Genomic DNA, 18,623 nt, shown 5'->3' on the forward strand with positions numbered 1-18,623 from the left:
TTACTTTATACATTTTCTTTAGCTTACTAAATTTTACTTAAATCAAGGTATGAAATCTTAGATCTGATGATAGCTTATCGATTTACACAAATAAAATATAATTGTAAAGCATATTATTATTGTATTACAGGTACATTGGTATACATTTCAGACGAAAAAGTTTAGAAACCTATACTAGAGGTTTAAAATATAGACGTTCGCCTGTGGCCCTTCATTCATAACCTGACACTTGTTTATAGTATTGAGATCTTGATCCAAATATTTCAATCCAGTCGGACTAGAACTATTTAGGTTAGACTTTCCAATCACATAAAGCCATTCCAGTGAGGCTGTGGCTGCGGCTAACAGACCTGCGAAGTCAGAGTGCAAAGTGCGCAGATGCTGCACTCCAGCGCCCGCTGCACCGCCCAGCCACCCATTCTAGAGGCCAATTTCTTGGAAACTAATACCACTACTCCTCGGCTAGCCGCAGCCTCCCATCTTTTCCAGATCTAAGAGCGAGCGAGAGAGGAGCGGAGAAGGCGCGAGAGAGTAGGCGCACTCGAAATTCACGTTCACGGCGCCTGGAAGCTGCAGCCCGAAAATTGTCCTGTTAGTACGAGAAAACTATTGACAAGCGAAAGGTCTAAAATTGCTCATATTCTGGCAGAAAAAGCAGATTGTCTTCAAAAGTCTGACAGCCGCAATGGCTCAAGTTCAGCTCAACGCAGGAAATGGGCAAACACCAAGCAACGGGAATAATGTCGAGGATAATGAACGTAAGTCTGCCGATTGGCAATTGTGAAATCATAATAGAAAATTGTGTGATTGCCCGGAAAGTGCACAAGTGTTGGTCTGTACAGTCTTAGTGGAAGGACATATGTACATACCTGCGCACATAGTGTTCGTCACGTATCAGGATATATGTAGGTATATATGTATGTATCATAAAGGTGTATGTCAGCAGCAGCTAGCATCTTTGACATAGCTAGGATGCTTTTTGGCCTGGCGTTGGGTGGTAACTTAAACGGGAGAGCGAGAATGAGAGCACGATAACAAAGAGAGAGAAATTTCTGAAAGGATGCTGCGAGAGCGCCAGAGATGCCACTGCTGCCCAAAAGCAACAAGTTTTTGAACTTAAGCCAAATCAGATAAGGCTAGAACTATCTCGATTTCCTTAGGTATTTTCGTAGTGTATAAAACGGTATTAAATATAATTATTATAATCTGCAAACTCTTATATTTTTCAAGACTAGGGCAATATTAAAAGTATCTTATTTCTTTTATTTCCTTAGCCTATCAAATAAGTGACGATGATTTGGATGACCTGGATGATGATTGCTTGCTCGAGGAGGCAGATACCTCAGGGGCAGGCAATAATGTGGGACGTGGTCCTTACGAGCGTGCTTGGACCACAGAGGCCACCAGAGCATTGATTCACATACGCGGTCCCATGGAGGGTAGCTTTACAGAGGGCAGGTGAGCAAGGCTATTATTCCACAGTAAAGACATCTTTGTAAAAGTAACTCCCTTACAGACAAAAACGGACTGCTCTTTGGCTGCACTGCACTCGGCAACTACAGCGACTGGGATTTCGCTACTCCGCCGCAAAAGTGCAGAAGAAGTGGCATAACATCCTCATCACCTACAACAAGAATCTGAACAAAAAATACGTATCCGGCTATGTGCACTGGGAGTTCTTCGAAGAGATGTTCAAGTATCTGCAGGGAAAGAAGGCCGACTTTGATATGCACTTGCCACAACAGCCTTCAAATGCGCCACAAGTTCCACATTCTGCAAATGGGCAAAACACGAACCCGGGAATTACCCAGCAACCTTTACAGCTTCAACCTACTCCGGTGAGCCTAAAGCCTGGAACACCCCAAATGCAGCTGCAACATCCACCCCAGACTGCGGCCAAAGACAGCCAGCCGTATATTACACCTGTGGATCAGGTCCTGCTGCAGGCCCAGATGAATCTGGACAGCAAGTCCAACGATGAGTTCGATGAAGATAGCAACAGCATGTCGGAGGTGGTCCGTCAACCCAAAATGGAGTACGATGGCGATCAAGCTGCGGAGGCGGAACGTACAAACGATAGCAGCCAACATCTGGAAGTTAATGGCAAGCTATACGATCTCGCACGACCAATGGGCTCGCACCAAGCTCCTGGCATTCCCGATGACATATGGTGGAAGGATTATTTTGAAAGAAAACTGGAGGTGGAGCGGGAGAAGATAGAGCTGCAACGAAATCTACAGCGCGAACAGGTGCAGATCCAAAAAATGACGCTGGTGCAGCAGGAGCGCATTGAGCGCATGAAGATCGATGCTATCAACAGCCTGACGGGCACGCTGCAAAAGTTGGTGGAGGCCAAGTGCCGCCGGGCCTAAGATGAATCAGTTCCCTCCCAGAAAATTCCGATAACTTTAGGCTTCGATTCGTCTGTATCTAGTTGTGTGTGTAAATACAATTTCGGCCAACTAAAACACTCTACGTCTGCCAGTCAATCTCGAAAATGCTAGCCAGGGAGGTCTGCTTTCCATGGGGTTTCTCCAGTCCATAACTTAGACTCCAGATATCTGTGGTAAAGATGAGACCTTCTCCTGCATTCAGTCGCATCCGCAAGCTTGGACATATTCCTTTATTGCAGGGCTTCTTTGGATGGAGAACCATCTCAAAGTGGCCACTTAGTTGCTGGATGAGCACCAGGCCACGTAAGTATATATCGGCTTGGTTTCGCTTTTGCTGATGGACTGCCAATAGCCAGCTGGAGTAATACGGCGCCAGGTGAAGAGGATAGTAGTAGGGACGATCCAGGAATAACCGAGAGGACTTTACAGCCTTCTTCTGGCAGTTCCTCAGTTGAAGGTGCCAGGAATTCGATGTCTGTCCTTGCCATGAATGAATCTTATCCAGAGCCGCCTCTAGGTTGAATAGTTTCCTCAGCAACAGATTGCTGGCAACATCACAAGGTTCACTGGCTAGCCACTGAGGTGACTTTTTCTCGATTTGCTTTAGGAGACGAAGAACATCCGTTTGCAGTCCAGTGTCTGTTATAATCACTGGTTGCCCACGTTCTAAGTGCTCAGACTCCAAGGAGGGGTAGCTTACATTGGAAACGGCGGCTATTCCCTCTGAAAATTAAATAAATAAGATATAGGTAATTAGCAAATTAAAGAACTGAACTCACCTAAACCTTCACAAAGAGCACAATTCTGCCACAAAGTCTCCCCTTTACCCAATGACGGTGTCTGCTCTTGGACACTTTGATCGCGTGGTATTAGGCACTTGGCCTGATAGTAGGGCCTCCAATCCCAAAGTGGAAGGATCTGTATGAGCACCAATCGACCCAGAGCACTTAGCCACCAAGAAAAGGTGTCACTACATAGCCAAAGCAGATAAATAAACACCAGCGGCAATAGGATGAAGCACCATTTCTTGATTCTAGCCAAACGGATTCTCCAAATCAAAGGTTGACATACAGCCAGCATTTCCTTTGCGGAAAACCCTTGACCACGACACTCTTCAAAGAATACTTTCAGTTCCTCCGCCATGTTCCTAACACGTTCAAGGACTAAACACAAATGAATCCCTTCTGGGCAGGAACGGTTTTCTAGCCACGCACATGCGCGCGATAAGCAATTTCCTCGCGGAAAATCTAATTTTCTAACTCATTGCACACCCAGACGTGCATCCTAGTGATAAGTGGCATAAAGGATGCTCCAATCGGCGAAAGGAAAGTGAAACCATATTGAGCTTTAGATGTTTATTGGCTTAAATTGAAAGATATTAAAAGTTCTGCTTGGTAGCGGTAAATTCATGGCGGGTTTTCAGACAAATAGGATTTCTTGGGTGCCTTACATATCTTCGGCGGAAGGAGGAGGACCACGAGGTGGCCTGCAGTTGGTAAAGTACTCTTTTATGTCAGTACACTGCTGGGAATCATTTCGAATTGAGTCTGGGCAATTCTTCATCAAATTGCGGAACACACAGCCCATAAGGTGACCAGCATCATGAGGACACATTGGGAATCCGGGTGGGGGAGATGGAGCAGGACGAGGAGGTAGATTAGCCTCGAACTCCGCGACTTTGTTGGCACACGTGGTGAAGGCCTGGGTGGCAGCGGTCTGCAGATCGGAACTGTCCTCGAACACCTCCTCCAAATAGTTCTTCAGCTTCGCCTCATCCAGTTTTCGGTTTTGATAGATGCCAGTCTCGTTAAAGATGCAGGAGAAGAAGCACTGAACGGAGGGAGTGTAATCAAGTTATCATGATCAAGAACAATATTCCTGTAATACTAACTGGTGGGGGATGCGGATGATGATGACGACGCTTGCTCTCAAAGGATCCACTGGCTTCCCCATCCGACGGCGGCGGCGGAGTCATGTCAAAGTTGATGCACTTTTGCTTCAACTCGTCGGACACGAAGTCCGGCATTGTACAACAAGTTTTGGGATTGACATACGATGGCCGTTTGCTGCAGTCCACGTCAGCCGAGACGGCTGAATTCTGTTAATAGATTAGTTATAACCGGGCTAGAGTCGCGTGATAACACATCATCATACCAGACAGAACCCGACAACGAGCAGTAATAGCTGCGATATCGAAAGCATTTTTTGGTTCGGCGGCTCAAAACGATACTGATTCTCCAACCGACATGGGTCCCCAATTTATAGAACCCACCCAGAGCGGTCAGAAAAAAAAGCCATTGATGTATGATTATGATTATGTGGGTTTTTATAGCGTATTCACAGCGTGTGCAAGTCAATTAATTTTTTTTGCTATTAATTTAGCTTTGGTTGCAATTATATTAATTGGCAAGTAACGCACCAAAAGGGATCGGATTTATCTCTTTATCTACCTTTCGCACACGTTGAATAATTCTTCTGAAATCCCCTTGTAGGTACACGCTGTTATTTAGCTTGCAGTTCAAGATTACATGTTGGTTTCGCAAAGATTCCCCTTCAGGCAATTAAAGTTTATACACGTTTTATAAATCGAATTAAGTCAACGATTACATTTAATGTGGTACCAAAATAATGATGAAATACTGGTGGACAAGACTAATGAGTAAACAAATTAAGTGGGTCTATTTTCGGAGGGCGTGATTCACAAATCCCCACTATCGCAGAAATTCATTTTAATTTGCGCTTGGTACTACCATCTATTTAATATACAGATCGCTTTTGAACAAAGCATACGTATAACCAGCATTCGGTGTCTATTCAGTTCATCCTTTGAGGGTCAGCTGCGTCACAGCCTCCTTGACGCTGGGATATTGAAATTTAAATCCGGATGAGAGCGCTTTCTGTGGCTTGACTTTAGCGCCACTTAAAACCAGAGCTGCCCGCTCTGGTCCAAAGATGGCATGGACAACAAACTCAGGAACGGCGAAGATACACGGGCGATGAAGTGCTTTGGCAAAGGCCTGACAAAAACATAACATATTATAGTGTTTGTATAAGAAGCTGTGATTTTTTTTTTACTTTGCTAAACTCCAAATTGCTGGTTATTTCTGGGGCCACCGCGTTGACCACTCCTGGCACTGGTTTTTCTATGATGTACTGTATCAAGCTGCACAGATCGTGCAGGTGTATCCAGGGCATTATTTGCTTTCCATTGCCCAATGGACCTCCCACGCCAAGCTTAAACGGTAGCCACATGGACTGAATCATGCCACCGCCATGACCCACAACAGCGCCACACCGCAGGATGGTCTGAAAAGGATTATACCTGAAAAGTTTTTATACCTATTGTAGATGCTCTACAGTATTGACTTACGGTTTTACAATCCTGCTCACTACCAGTGTGGGCAGCCTCCTCCCAGGCCAAGCACAACCTGGACATGTAGTCGAATCCTTGCACCTGGTCCTCCTCGGTGTAAACCTTGGACTCCGAGGGTTGATAGTGACTCACACCGCATAGATTCACGAAAGAGGTGACCTGGGGTGCCGACTTAATAGCCTGAGCCAGAGTTTTTGAGGAGTTGATTCGCGAGTTCCACACATTCTGCTGGAATCCTGGAGTCCAGCGTCTCGTTGGATCCAATGTGTTCTGGCCCGTGGCATTTACCACGGCGTTTACGGTTCCGGGAATACCATTCTTCTCCAGCTCGTGCCAGGTGATTCGCTTCGCACCTGGCATGCGGGAGATCACCGTCACATCGTAACCCTTTTTGGTCAAATGGTTAGCCAGGTTGCGACCGATGAAGCCCGTGCCACCACCTGAGCGAGATTCCTGGTTATTGGTGGCTGCGCCCGATGGCTAACACCTTTGAACGTACCTATCAGAGCATGCCTCGACATTTTTGGTATAATCATAAGAGGTTGCTCCAAATTGGCGACTTTTCCCGAATTACGACACTTAGCAGAACGTAATGTAAACAAATTACAGCTGATGTGCGGAGGATGCCAGATCTCCAAATTAAAACGGTGTGCTGCCACTTTTTTTAACTAGGCGCGAAAAATAAAATTTCGAATGACTAGCATAAATCCAACTTGCAATTTTTAAAGTGATTCAAAGACCTTCCCTCCTTAAAAATTATGTTCGGGATGGTTGGTTTGTGGTCCATATATATGATGGTATAAAAATGCTGTATGAACGATTAAATTACTAAAATGAAATACTGCCAAAATGGTCGCTTTTAATTTTAAAACCTTTACTCGAAAGTTAACCGCTGTGTAAAAAGAAGCCTATATCTTTAAGTTTAAAGAAAGCCTTTAAAATTTAAAGAGAATCTGATAATTTTTCGAAGTCTATTGGATTGTGTTTAAAGCTTAGGCCATTTCGCTTCAACATATTTCCTTAATCGGCACCTCCTTTTTTAAAATATTTACTTTTGAATGCTTGAAGGCCTTTAAACGATTTTCATAATGTAAAGACGAGTTTTCCCATATGTTAAACGGCCAAGTAATTATATTATATAGGAAGCCTTTGATGTTTTTCCATATTCCTTGAAATAAAGCTAACCAAAAACGGGCTTAAGTGATTTAGTATCGTAAATGTGCAATGCCTGCTGGTCTTCCGACTGGAGAGGCTTTTAGTATCACTCCCGCACAGCATTTAAGTGCACCGATAGGGGAAATAGAGGGCAGACAGTGAACCTAAATTGCAATTCGCTTATCGCTTTAAGTTGAGCGTTAAAAGGAGCGGACCCCGAGAATCCAATAAAGCGCAAGTTTCGCATAAAATGCCTTAAGCCGAGCACAATACACGTGGCTATGACGCTTTCACTCCGCCAGCGGACTCACTTGTATCTCTAGATATGTACGTCAATATATATATATTTTTAGTGCATATTGGCAGACATGGGGCAGACGCATGGGGCCAAGTTAATGGGCAAGTTCAAGTGCAGCAGGCGACACAACGTCATATCCTTCGTTTTGCTGCGTGCTGTTTTGTTTTGTTTTTGCCTCGCTTTCGTGGCAAGTCATTGGAAACTCATTTGCATACACTGTGCCGGCTTGCATTAACCGACCACCACTTTCTCCGCCCTCCCCCTAACGCCAGCTAAGTGGGCGTGGCTGCCCTTTTGGGCTAAGAATTTGCATTAAGCTCCGCAATTATTGCGCTTCATTGAGTGAGAAAGGCGCAGTGATGGCGGCGTAAAAAGGATCTGAGGCCATAATTACGAGGTCTGCTGCTTTTATCTAGTCCTGCAATCAGGCAGTAATCACGTACAGCCAGTTGAATAACGGCCAACGAGCGTGCAGAGTAGTTTAGGGGGGAAATAACTAAATATCAGTTGGATATTACTGTCTGCGCAGTGGAATGTTGATATTATTACCACTTAAAGTGTGGTTAACTAAGGAATGTGATTTTTAAAAACTCCCACAAAGAGATAATTAGTGCTTGTGTGCTTAATTTTATCTGAATATTTAGTAATATCTATACCTTAAACTTTCATAAATTCCATAAATTTATTTTGTTCCATTTAAATGGATTCTTTAGTTTCTTATTACATGTTCCAATGACACTCATCATCGATTGTCGGTGGGCTGATGGGTTCCGCCAATGGAACTTTAATTTCCATGGCTCTTTTGCTTCTGACACTTGTCAGTGATAAAAACAGGAGTGGAGCTGAGTGGGAAAACTTTCTAGACAAAAGGAAAATATGGAAACGTTGATGGAAAGGATCTGCAGCAAAAAGTTGTCTCGTGTCTCGCTGTTTGAGTTGCACTTCCGGTGCAAATGTAGATACACAGATACGGATACCCAGCTGGTATCTTTGTATCTTTCGCACACTGCCGGTTTGGGGACAAACTTCTTTGTTTGTTTTATTGGCAAACAGACAAACAGACAAACAGAGCAACAGAGCGACACAGCCGCAACAAAGTTGCAAAGTCAATGGCACAAACATGGACGAATATCCGAATATGCATCCAAATGCACCCATCCACATTCACCCACCGGAGTGATTTGTGTTGCACGTGGGTGGTGGTGCTGGCATGGATCGGAATCCACATCTCGCTGGCCATTGACACACCGCAACACACTCCCTGACAGTTTTATGTGCGGTTTGTGTCGCTCCTTTGCCGCCTTGCGGTTGTCTGGCGGGGATTGGGGACCGGCCACTGCTGTCGATCGGGACTGGGCATGAGGAGCGGATCGGGTCGGATTAGCCGGGTCTGACAGTTGGTCACCTCGGTGGCACAGCATAAAACTTAATTCTGTCATAATTGCGATGCGGCTAACAAGTTTTGCAACCCGAACTCGACTTAATGCACGGAAAATAAAGCATACTCGTATGTAGACACACCATGCACTTAAATATTAAATTAATATTTCGGATTTAATAACAAAATAGTTTAAAACTGTAACTAAGGCCTGTAACCTGTAAATATCTTACTCCTAATTGGGAGCTTCCATTTATTGGATTGGCTGATGGTTTTCAGTGCATTTAACTTATGCAACTTGCAGGCAGCTGGTCTCTCGGTTTTTAAATAATTGAAAAGCCCAGAATGCAGCAAAGTTCAGGGTTCAAACTTTTCCCCAGCCGGTCAGATACAAACAAACTGGGTGGAAAGTTTCGTTGATTGCTCTTGACGTTAATTGAAATTTGGCCAGGACAGCAGAAGCCAGAAGGCCAACTAATTGGCATTGGCCAAGGTGTTGCGATGCTCAGTGGTTATCTCTATCTCCATTACATTAGTTGGCCTACTCACCCCGTTCAAATTGGCCATAATTGAATTCGGACTTTGGCATGCCTTCGAGGTTTTTTTTGCGACTCAACTATGTGTTTTCTGCGACTTCTTTAAAGGAAGGTTCAACAGCATCATAAACAATCTGCGAAGCGCACATATCGCGCAGACAATTTGTCTGCCCTGAAATATAAAACTGGGTCAGACGAAATGGCGGCGCCGCCGAAAGATTGCCGCAGACATCGTCTTGGCGGTCGCCAATCATCCTTCGCCTCAGCCTCCAGTCCCATTGGACTTAGCCATTCCACTCGTGAATCTGTGACGCATCTCCTTCGACTCTTTGCCACGAGGTAAGGCGAGAAGTCATCCGGCGATGTGGGTCAAAAGTCATGGAGCATGGAGTGCCAGTGAGTCTCATCGAATTTAACAACTTGGCGAAAATCACGGTTGATGAGTGTGTTTATTGTGGGAAATGTGTTTTTCACTTTTCCGCTTTTCCGCAATTACCGGCCATAATTAGCTGCCATAGAAACTTGGATACTTCAAAGGGCCTAGTTTGTCAAGCGGATGCCGCTTGAAAGGATCTGCTGATCTCTGTGTTTCTGACACTCGGGATCACCCGGCCAGCAGATCAAAGGAAAGGAAAACTGCTGGAAAATCGAAATTGGATTGGACTTGGCGTGGCATGCCATGGCTGACGATTTTCTCTCCGTAGACTCATATATACATATGAATAATGCAACTGGACGGAACGGTCGCATATCAATTAATGGGAAAAGCGAATTACGATGCCACCGGCTACTTGGCACTCACCCACTTTCCCGGCACCGCAAACTCAAACTCGTTATCCATCAATATCGCTGATAGCCACAAACGGTGAATGGCTAAGACCGAAATCGAAAGACTCAACTAAATGCACCTGCAGCGCTGAAGGAAAAGCCGGCGGCCTGAGTATGTGCAACATGATTGGTACTGGGACTGAGATGTGCGGCAAGTAGCTCCACTTTTACTGCCCCAGACCCACCTGTTGGAGCTTTGGCAAAGGTCTCCCTGTCCCTGTCCCTGTCATCCTACCTGTCCCATTTTAGGCTCATCAATCAAAGGCAATCGGAAGGGCAAGTCGCGCTGCTGGAATGCCTAATTGCAGCTCCTGCTCTCACTTGTCGCCAAAACTTGTAGCTACAGAGAAAGAAATTATTTAATGTTTTAAAATTAGCAACTTAAGTGAAATAAAAGGGCTGCAGTGAGCAGTATACCCAAGTTAATAAATGCATTTCTAATGATACTTTTAGCTTCTGAAATGCTAATAGCTTGAGAAATTTCAATGTAAGTTTTTCGTGTATAAAATTATAGTTTTCCGTGCAGCAGCTGTTCCTCCAGAAATCCTTCTAAATTGCTTTAATTATTTAGTCATTTTTACAGCATATTCCAGTGACAAACCTGCCTTCTTCCAGCGACTAAAAGGGCAGGTGAACTGGAATAATTCACACCTGCGGCGGCCACCGGCCTACGTGCAATTATTGACGTTTCAGTTTTGTAATAAAATATAAGTCTCAGTGCTGGCGACCTGAAATTAATTAGGCTTTTAATATTTATGCCTTTTATGTTTTGCATTTGCATTTGGTGGCGACAGGTCGCCAAGGACACGAGTGACAGGCGACCGAGGCAGCAGGAAGGACTAAGCACTCTGGCCAGGACTCGCGTTCGTGTAAGCGGGCAATTAATAAGCCAGAAATGCGACCGCTAATTCAAGAAGTCGGACGCGCTGTCCTGCGAAAGGGTGCAAGATAAGTATCTATTATAAATATTCATACTATATGTCGGCGGCGAGCACAGACGACATTAAACCGTGTCCGACAAGTCCGGCGATCCCATTCCTAGTCCATATCCGGAATGGAATGTCTACGGCGCTGGCTACATTGAAGGAGCCGAAGCCTTTCCCCAATTCCACTTTCCATGTCGTCGGATCCCCAGGCATAGCGCTCCATTCATGGGCCTAAGCTATTTCTCATCTGTATCAAACTTGACAGCAAAAAGAGGCCTTTCATTCGCTTGGGAGGCCACCCAGTTCCTGGGGCTCAGGAAAAGTAATCAGATTGCTGGCGTATAATAGCGCAACTCTGCACATATCCTATTGTTACTACTTTCATTCAGAAACTCTTTTTTGAACTGAAAAGCAGATTTGAGATGTCTCTCTCTTTATGAAAGTGACATACTAAGAAGGCTTGAAGGCATTTCTGAAGGACATATATCCTGGTATTTCTTATATCTTATGTATATATTTCCGATAAACCTATTTAAATTACTAGCATACAAAGTCCAATTTTAATGTTATATAGTTATATAGTGTTATATAGTACATTTTAGATTATACTTATAACCTATATTCATATATCAAAGTGTAGCTGCAATCGAGAGCATAAATATGTATTTCTCGTTGGTTCAATTAAACTTTACTTTTCCTTTGATGACCAATTATAAAGTAGTATCGCCCGATAGTAATTCCAGAGCACCGCTGTGCTAAAAACATTTGAGTATCAAAAAATATGTTTTTAGCCGAAAATGGGCTGCTACTTTCACCCGTCTCGTTTCGGTTATCGATGCACAACAATCGCGGCAATCGCCGTTGAAGCAATGAAATTAGCGAACCGCAAACAAGACTTCAAATTACCCGCATTCATCCCGAATCAGATATTCGCACCAGGCTGTTAGATTTCTGGTGGGGCGGGGAGTCGGTGAGTCGGGAGGTCGGTGCTAAAAAGTATATATACAAGGTATGGATCGTATGGATCGTATCGATTGCCATCGACAGCCGTTCACAATGGATCAGCCAGTAAATCAGACGCGAAAGGAAGGAAAGCCAGCGACTTCAATGAGTAAGAAAGAAAGAGCAATTGCATTGGGGCAGACATCCGCATCTCCAACTCCAACTGCATGTCCACACAAATGTATCTGTATCTCCGCATGGCACACTTCCAACTGTGGCGCATAATTAAATCGCAGCATAAATAAACATAAACACACATAAAGCTGTGATAAATTGGCCAGCGACGCAGCGGAAATGTGCGTTAATCCAATTAAATGGGCCATTTGCATGGCTGAATGCTGCGAGAATGTTGTTCATTAAAATTGCCAATATTTGGCATCAAATCCGAACCAATGCATTGCAGCTGCACTTTGGCAAAGGACCCTTTTCGATTCGAGGAGGTCAATTCTGGATTTGGGACAATGTCCTGCCGCCAACTAATCGTCTAGTCTAGTCTGGGTTACTGTCTCTGTTTCTCTTTCTGGCCAGCTTGTTTGTTTTGGCCACTATTTTACTACTTTGCCTCTTTGTTTGGGTTCTTTGGCCCCAGGCGGATTTCTTGTCACAGTGGTAACTGCGTATTTTTAAGAGCACTGAGAAAAATAACCATGGACTTAAATAAACAGATAATTTCCAACTTTAGAAACTTGCCAAGATTAGATCTAGTTGCTAAAACAGACGGCTCTAATGTAAAATCATTGCCAATAATAACACTCTATTTCGGCTTTAAGGGAAATGTCTCATTCTCAGAAAAACATGCAAATGAAAAACCTTTTTTTTTGTAAATATTTATAGATATAGATACAACTTTGGTATGTTTTTTGTTTTGCATCATGTTAACATCCATTAGGCAGCGATTTGAACAAATCAAAGTCAGCAGCAGACATACTTCATTCCATTCCCCCCTGCGAGTGGCACGTGCCGCATGGATGATAACACGGGCTGGCAGGCCGAATCCTTGCAAATAAACTGCAGCGTAATGGGGTCCATTGCGCGGTGCAAACACTGTTTACACAGACGCCAGCCACCCTGGGGAAAACGCTTCTGGAGAGTCTGGGGGTGGGGCGAACGCGACCCCTTCAAAAGTTTAACTTGTTCAATTTGCATGAGCAGCGGACCCGGCTATAAACGATACTTTGCCCGAAAACTTTGGCCATAAAGCAGCTACAAAAGCAGACGGAATACGCGGCTGGACAGGGGGAATAATGAGCACGCGTCCCTTTGTCACCATCAGGACACATACTCCATGGCCATGTCCTTCGGCTGCTAAGCCGCCACCGAAGCAAACGGACACGTGCGACAAGGACAAAGAAGTTGTGAGTGCAAAGAGGGGCTTTGGGGGTTCAAGTACCCCAAGATTGGTAAGCATTTAAATACTATTATTATTTAAATCTATAAGTAAAAGTAAGTTCTTGAATTTACCATCATACAATTATTCATTATTATAATACTAAAATGTATCATTATTCATTATTATAATACTAAAAATCCCCTTTACAAAAATGTTGATCATACACCCCTGTAAATAAAGTTGCTTGGCCTGAAGAGGTGATTCCTTTCTGGGGGATGCAAAACGCCTGCTATGGATTGTTTACAAGAAGCCGAGTCCTTTGAAAAACGCGATCTAATGGCCGGTATTCAGTTCTTGCAGGGCTTCACTCGTTGACCTTGTCTGCAACACTGGCAACTCCTGGAAATTTGCACATTACGCATTCGTTTTGAAGGTGGCAACCCTCCTGCGGTGACAATTAATTTCGTACAGCTCATTAGGCGTTGGAAAACTTTCGCCAAGGGTGGCTTTGTATTCTGGATTTTAAACCTGTCATTCCAGCGAAAGGTGGTGTATAAAAGCTAATTTCTTGGGTCCCTTCTGTTTTGATATATTCTATTAGCACGGTGGTAAGCTCAATTAGGCGATTTCACGCTGGCACAGCCTTACTTCAACAAACAACAAGGGAGCCTATTGAAAACTTAATAATTTAGCTGAAATATGAAAAAAGTTACGAAGTCCATTAAGCGGGAAAGTCCCAGAGATGAGGAGTACACTTTGGAGGAGGACCCAATCGAGTTCGAGTTGGAAAAGATGGAGAGGGGCAGTTCCAATGGGGAAAGCGACGAAGAAGGTCAGCGGGATCAAAAGCAAGTGGACTCCAACATCGACGAGATGGACGAGCAAAACGACAAGGAACAGGAGGCAGCCAGGGAACAGGATGCGGAAAGGCAGAACGACCTGCGCAAGATGTATGGTGAGTGGTTTCCCGAGGTGATAAGTTCATAAATACCTACAAAACTTTCTCCAGAACTAAGTCTCCTCCCGCCGGCGGCCATAGCAGCCCAGATCCAGCAACTGGAGAAGGAGATCTACGAGCTGAGCCAGTGGGAAGCCAGGGAGCTCATCCGGAGCAAACACCTGCGCGTCTTTGGCAACTGCCGTCGTCGCGCCAACAAGTGAAGAAGTGACAAATCTGCTTACAGAACACTGTATACTGCACTGTTGATGACTTTGATGGTATCAAATAAAGGGTCGTCAACGAAAGTGACTTCAACTCCATTCGGTTTCCCCTTCCAGTGGCAAAGCACACATAGCTCCACATGGCCCAAGTGGCCAGATGGGCGAGTGTCGTGGGCAAAGTCCCATGAAAGCCGCTTACAGGGCTTAATTTCTGAAAATGGACATGCCATCGACACTCGCCCACGACATCGCCTCCATCTGAAGTCAAGTACAGTGGGACTTCTGCAGCTTGAATTTGAAAAATAAATTTTTTGCTAGGAGAAAGAATACTATATCTACCAAATACTACACATTTTTATTTTAATAAGTTTTAAATCTTCATATCTGAATTTATTTGAAAACACTATTGAAAATGTATATCAATTAATTCCTATTATCGAAGCTCTCCTGTCGTTACTAGGAAATGCACGTCGCATATGGAGGTGGAGGCAGTGCGTCTGGGTTTGGGCATTAATCGTGCATTAGAGTCTAGAGTTCAGATGGCCGGAGCTGCGGCATCCGTTCCGACGGGCTTCCTGTGCGCTTAGTGGCCTCCACCGCACTCGCCAATCCTCCTGCCGTTGAGGTGGAGCTCCCGGTTCGGCGGGGGCTTTTGTGGAGTAACTCGATTCAAAGCAAAGAGTAGCCAGTTTATCACATGGATTTGTGCTAATTTTTCCATTTCCTCGCTCGCTCGCCTGGGGAGTTGTGAACCCGATCCGCATTGAAGTTGGCTCTCGAGTTTCCAGGGTTCTTAAGTTGATTAAATTTCACGCGATTTGATTCGATTTTCAATTATACGAGTACCGAAACACCGAGTGCCTCAAATCCATTATGCTAAGCAAATACATCTACCGTGTTTTCAGTTTCAACTGCGTGTCAGTTATCAATGCCCAAAAAAAAAGAAATGAAAAAGGGAAAGCCATGGAAATCAGGGGGAGTTGGGCAAAGCTTTTTGATGCCCGTCCGAGCGACTTCCTGGCATATCCTTTCGAATGTCTGGCTGCCTGTCTGCCTGTCCGTCGGATGATGATGGTGATGCAGTCGAGCACTCCTGCCCCCAAAATATCAGTTGTTGTTTTTGTCGCTTTCGGTGGTTGCGGGTGCAAATGTTTATCAGCTTCAAAGGGATTCCCCGTCCGTCAGTTTGGGCGATTTGGGGTTTGTCACAACACGGCATTACCCAGACTCCGGCGAAAGGAGACATTTGAATGCAACATGTGTCCAGGATTCGGGCTTTGATAATTTCCAACCCCGAGAACTTAAGGGTGGAACACAAACGCGACTAATAGAATATGCTCATTATGGGATTCCGAGCTGAGTGAGTTTCAGTGTTTCGCGCATAACTCAAACTAAATTATTATAAATGAATTCATAATCTTGTGCACATTATGATGACTTCAGGGGCCAAAAGGGGGATGATTGAAGTGCTCGTTTCTCCCCCAAAAAATGTCAAATATTCAAATATAAGCGAAAGGATTCGCCATTTATTGGAGTGCCCAGCACTGATTGAATTTACTGCGCAGTTGGCGAGGGGGTGGAGAATTCGTTACTCTTCTAAAAGCCATAAATTGTTTTGGGATCTAAAAGCCATTCATTCAAATGATTTCAATATGCAAAAAAAGGCTAGTTCCGTTTGTATCCATATTTTGGAATTTAATCCCTTTATCATTCAGTAAAAATTACACTTTTTTTCAAATTTTTTTTTTTTGCTCAACGAAAGGCATTTATAATTAAATTTCAAAAGGAAATTCTGATGAATGGATATGTGCTTACATTCAGACACATTTGTATAGTTCAACGAATTCGTTGATTGGGAAATCAATGCGTGTCTGTTATTGAATTAAATTTTCTGAACAGAATACTGTTTAAAGGTAAAGTAAATTTTTTATGAATTTAAATAAAATTGGGCAGTTAACAAACTGACGTTACGAATTATTTTAATCAAATGAAGTTGGCATAAAATCAATTGAAAAGCAATTATTCCCACACTAACGAGCTGATTTGAAAACTTTCTGCTTCTTTCTTTCACTTCAAGTTTTAGGGTTTTTGAACTTAATGAACTTTCAGCCCATACATTTGTATCATACATATAGTTATGTGAAAGACACCTGTCTCGGATTGCATTTAATTACCTGTACAAACGGTGGCAGCATAAGTGTATTTATCTAATTATGGTTAAGTGCCAGTACACGCATTGTATGCTAATTTATGCAAATGGCGACACAAATCATATCAGTTCCTTCTGCATTTAATTGCACCCCTTTCCCGTTTATGTTGTGGAAAAATGGCATTAAATTAGCCAAGTGCAGCATAAATTTCACACCGAAAATACAGAAAATACAGTGAAAAATTGCGCTCCCAGGGCAATTCACTTGGCCGATTCCATTGTCTCCGACATTCCACGGGGGATTGTGGAAATGGTGGGGTCGGGAAAATGGAGGGACAGACACAAAGAAAATGCCAAGCTAAGTTCGCTAAACCCAACGGCAACATCTGCACCAAGACGGAGCAACAAGAACGACAGGCAACAGAGTGGCTATATCCGAGACAACCAGACAAAGGATAAACAGAATCCTGGTCCTTTTTTGGAACCGTGTTTATCAAACCAAAGTCGTGTTTATGCCGGGATGCGCCTCCTCCACCTGATCCAAACGTTTCGTTTCTATTCAAATATGCTGGATACTGCTCACTTGGGCGCTGTTTGGGCCCCCAACCAGGATGGAAATCTCCGCTGGGCAGGTTAAAAAACTCATTAGGAAAATCCTTGGGCGGCGGAAATTAAATGAAATCCTATTAGGCGCTCTATTTGCTGTGTGCGTGTGTGTGTGTGGGGGAGGGAAATGGGAAAAGTGCGGTCTGGAAAGAACTCCACACTTAATTTATGTGCACGCATTTCGTTGCCGTTACGACATTTCAGCACAGAACGAAATCTAATTATGATAGATAGCTGCGCCCAGCTCATCCCACTCCGCTTTTCCCGCACCCCTCCCCTCATTTCGTTTTGGGGAAAAACTCATGTGCAGGTGCATTTTGTCACTTGGCGGACTGACAACCGAAGATCTGCCTTAATAAAGTCGGGAAAACAGGGAGTTCTGGGGCGGGGCAGCAACTTTGAGGGGCGTCACATCTATATCCTAGCACATTGCTGATCAAAAGAATCCGAAAATGCTTTGATTTCGCAGCTCTCTCTTTGCGCTTTTCGCATTTCCCATTTCCGCATGCTAGGCTGCTTCCACTTGTGGATTTTGATGCTTAGAGTAAAGTAATCTCCTGCAAAATATTTCAATTTTAGAGTGTTTAAAGTCTAATATATTCTTAATTACATAAGCCTAAAATGTTCAAAATGTAGGAGGAGAAAAATACATATGGTGAACAGAAAAATAGCAACTTAAATTGTCAAACAGAGTTATGTATATTTCTCATACTAGAATCAAAATTATATCTTTTATTCTATATACTAATCGATCTGGAATTATTATATTAAACGAATTTAAAATCACTTTTAAAAGGATATTAAATTCAATGACACAAGCTAAACCTTCTCACATGTTTTATGTAACTGATATGCTTTTGTTTATATGTCTGCCCTGCAAAAGCAAACAAATAGTCCTTCAGCAGGATGAGCTGGCCAAATGAAATTTTCGACAATTTGGCAAATGTTAACTTTGCTAATTTGCATAAACCGCAGCCGCCACAACAAAAATAAGCTAAAAAAGAGGAAAAACCGTCAAGTCAACCCCCATAGAGGGCCAACACGAATTATAGAAAACTGCTGGCGAATGCAACATTTTTTGGAGGGGAAACAACGTTGGACGGGGGTGGTGTTGGCCAGACCAGACGACGACCAACTGACTGAGTCCTGTGGATCCTGGCGGCTCACTTTCACTGAACGACTCGCCTCGACTCGACTCGACTGTAATCCCCAGCGAAGGCTGCCAGACACGTGCTCACGACCCGGCAATTTGCGTGTCTGGGTGTATCTGTGTTTGAAGGCTGTAATTGTGTGCGTCAGTGAGTGTGTGTGTGAGTGTTGCAAGAAGGACGATCCAAGACTGAAAGGCCGCAACGCAATCAGTGGGGAAAAAACAAAGATCTTGGGTTACATTTCAGCAATTTACTTGAAGTTAGGAAATCATTAGTGGGCATTTTTTTTAATTGGAAAAAATCAAGGATGTAATAAAGTTAGTTGAATTTACGCTAT

At 43.8% G+C, this 18,623-nt stretch overlaps 5 protein-coding genes across 6 annotated transcripts; 2 read left to right on the forward strand and 3 right to left on the reverse strand.

Annotated features, from left to right (window-relative positions):
* Positions 1–215: 215 nt before the first annotated feature.
* LOC6608888 lies at positions 216–2,457 on the forward strand. 2 transcript variants are annotated; one of them, XM_032716402.1, is made up of 4 exons: positions 216–591; positions 650–758; positions 1,275–1,458; positions 1,517–2,457. In XM_032716402.1, exons 2-4 carry the CDS (start codon positions 686–688, stop codon positions 2,370–2,372), a joined length of 1,113 nt encoding a protein of 370 aa, XP_032572293.1. In that variant the 5' UTR covers positions 216–591; positions 650–685; the 3' UTR covers positions 2,373–2,457. The 2 variants fall into 2 exon arrangements, with proteins under 2 accessions (XP_032572293.1, XP_002033602.1); XM_002033566.2 differs by having other exon boundaries at positions 217–758.
* LOC6608889 lies at positions 2,454–3,591 on the reverse strand. Its single transcript, XM_002033567.2, has 2 exons — positions 3,173–3,591; positions 2,454–3,116 (listed from the first exon to the last, which is right to left on the reverse strand). Exons 1-2 carry the CDS (start codon positions 3,534–3,536, stop codon positions 2,473–2,475), a joined length of 1,008 nt encoding a protein of 335 aa, XP_002033603.1. The 5' UTR covers positions 3,537–3,591; the 3' UTR covers positions 2,454–2,472.
* Positions 3,592–3,733: 142 nt separating this feature from the next.
* Positions 3,734–4,658, reverse strand: LOC6608890 (general odorant-binding protein 67). The gene is made up of 3 exons (XM_002033568.2): positions 4,548–4,658; positions 4,285–4,491; positions 3,734–4,223 (listed from the first exon to the last, which is right to left on the reverse strand). The coding sequence occupies exons 1-3, from the start codon at positions 4,593–4,595 to the stop codon at positions 3,840–3,842; spliced, it is 639 nt and encodes a 212-aa protein (XP_002033604.1). The 5' UTR covers positions 4,596–4,658; the 3' UTR covers positions 3,734–3,839.
* A 312-nt stretch (positions 4,659–4,970) lies between these two features.
* LOC6608891 (epimerase family protein SDR39U1) lies at positions 4,971–6,373 on the reverse strand. The gene is made up of 4 exons (XM_002033569.2): positions 6,266–6,373; positions 5,764–6,206; positions 5,469–5,699; positions 4,971–5,410 (listed from the first exon to the last, which is right to left on the reverse strand). The coding sequence occupies exons 1-4, from the start codon at positions 6,300–6,302 to the stop codon at positions 5,213–5,215; spliced, it is 909 nt and encodes a 302-aa protein (XP_002033605.1). The 5' UTR covers positions 6,303–6,373; the 3' UTR covers positions 4,971–5,212.
* Positions 6,374–13,705: 7,332 nt separating this feature from the next.
* LOC6608892 lies at positions 13,706–14,458 on the forward strand. The gene is made up of 3 exons (XM_002033570.2): positions 13,706–13,765; positions 13,821–14,174; positions 14,229–14,458. The coding sequence occupies exons 2-3, from the start codon at positions 13,919–13,921 to the stop codon at positions 14,378–14,380; spliced, it is 408 nt and encodes a 135-aa protein (XP_002033606.1). The 5' UTR covers positions 13,706–13,765; positions 13,821–13,918; the 3' UTR covers positions 14,381–14,458.
* Positions 14,459–18,623: the final 4,165 nt, after the last annotated feature.

The sequence above is a fragment of the Drosophila sechellia genome, chromosome 2R (genome assembly GCF_004382195.2).
Source record: "Drosophila sechellia strain sech25 chromosome 2R, ASM438219v1, whole genome shotgun sequence".
Classification (NCBI taxonomy): Eukaryota; Metazoa; Arthropoda; class Insecta; order Diptera; family Drosophilidae; genus Drosophila; species Drosophila sechellia.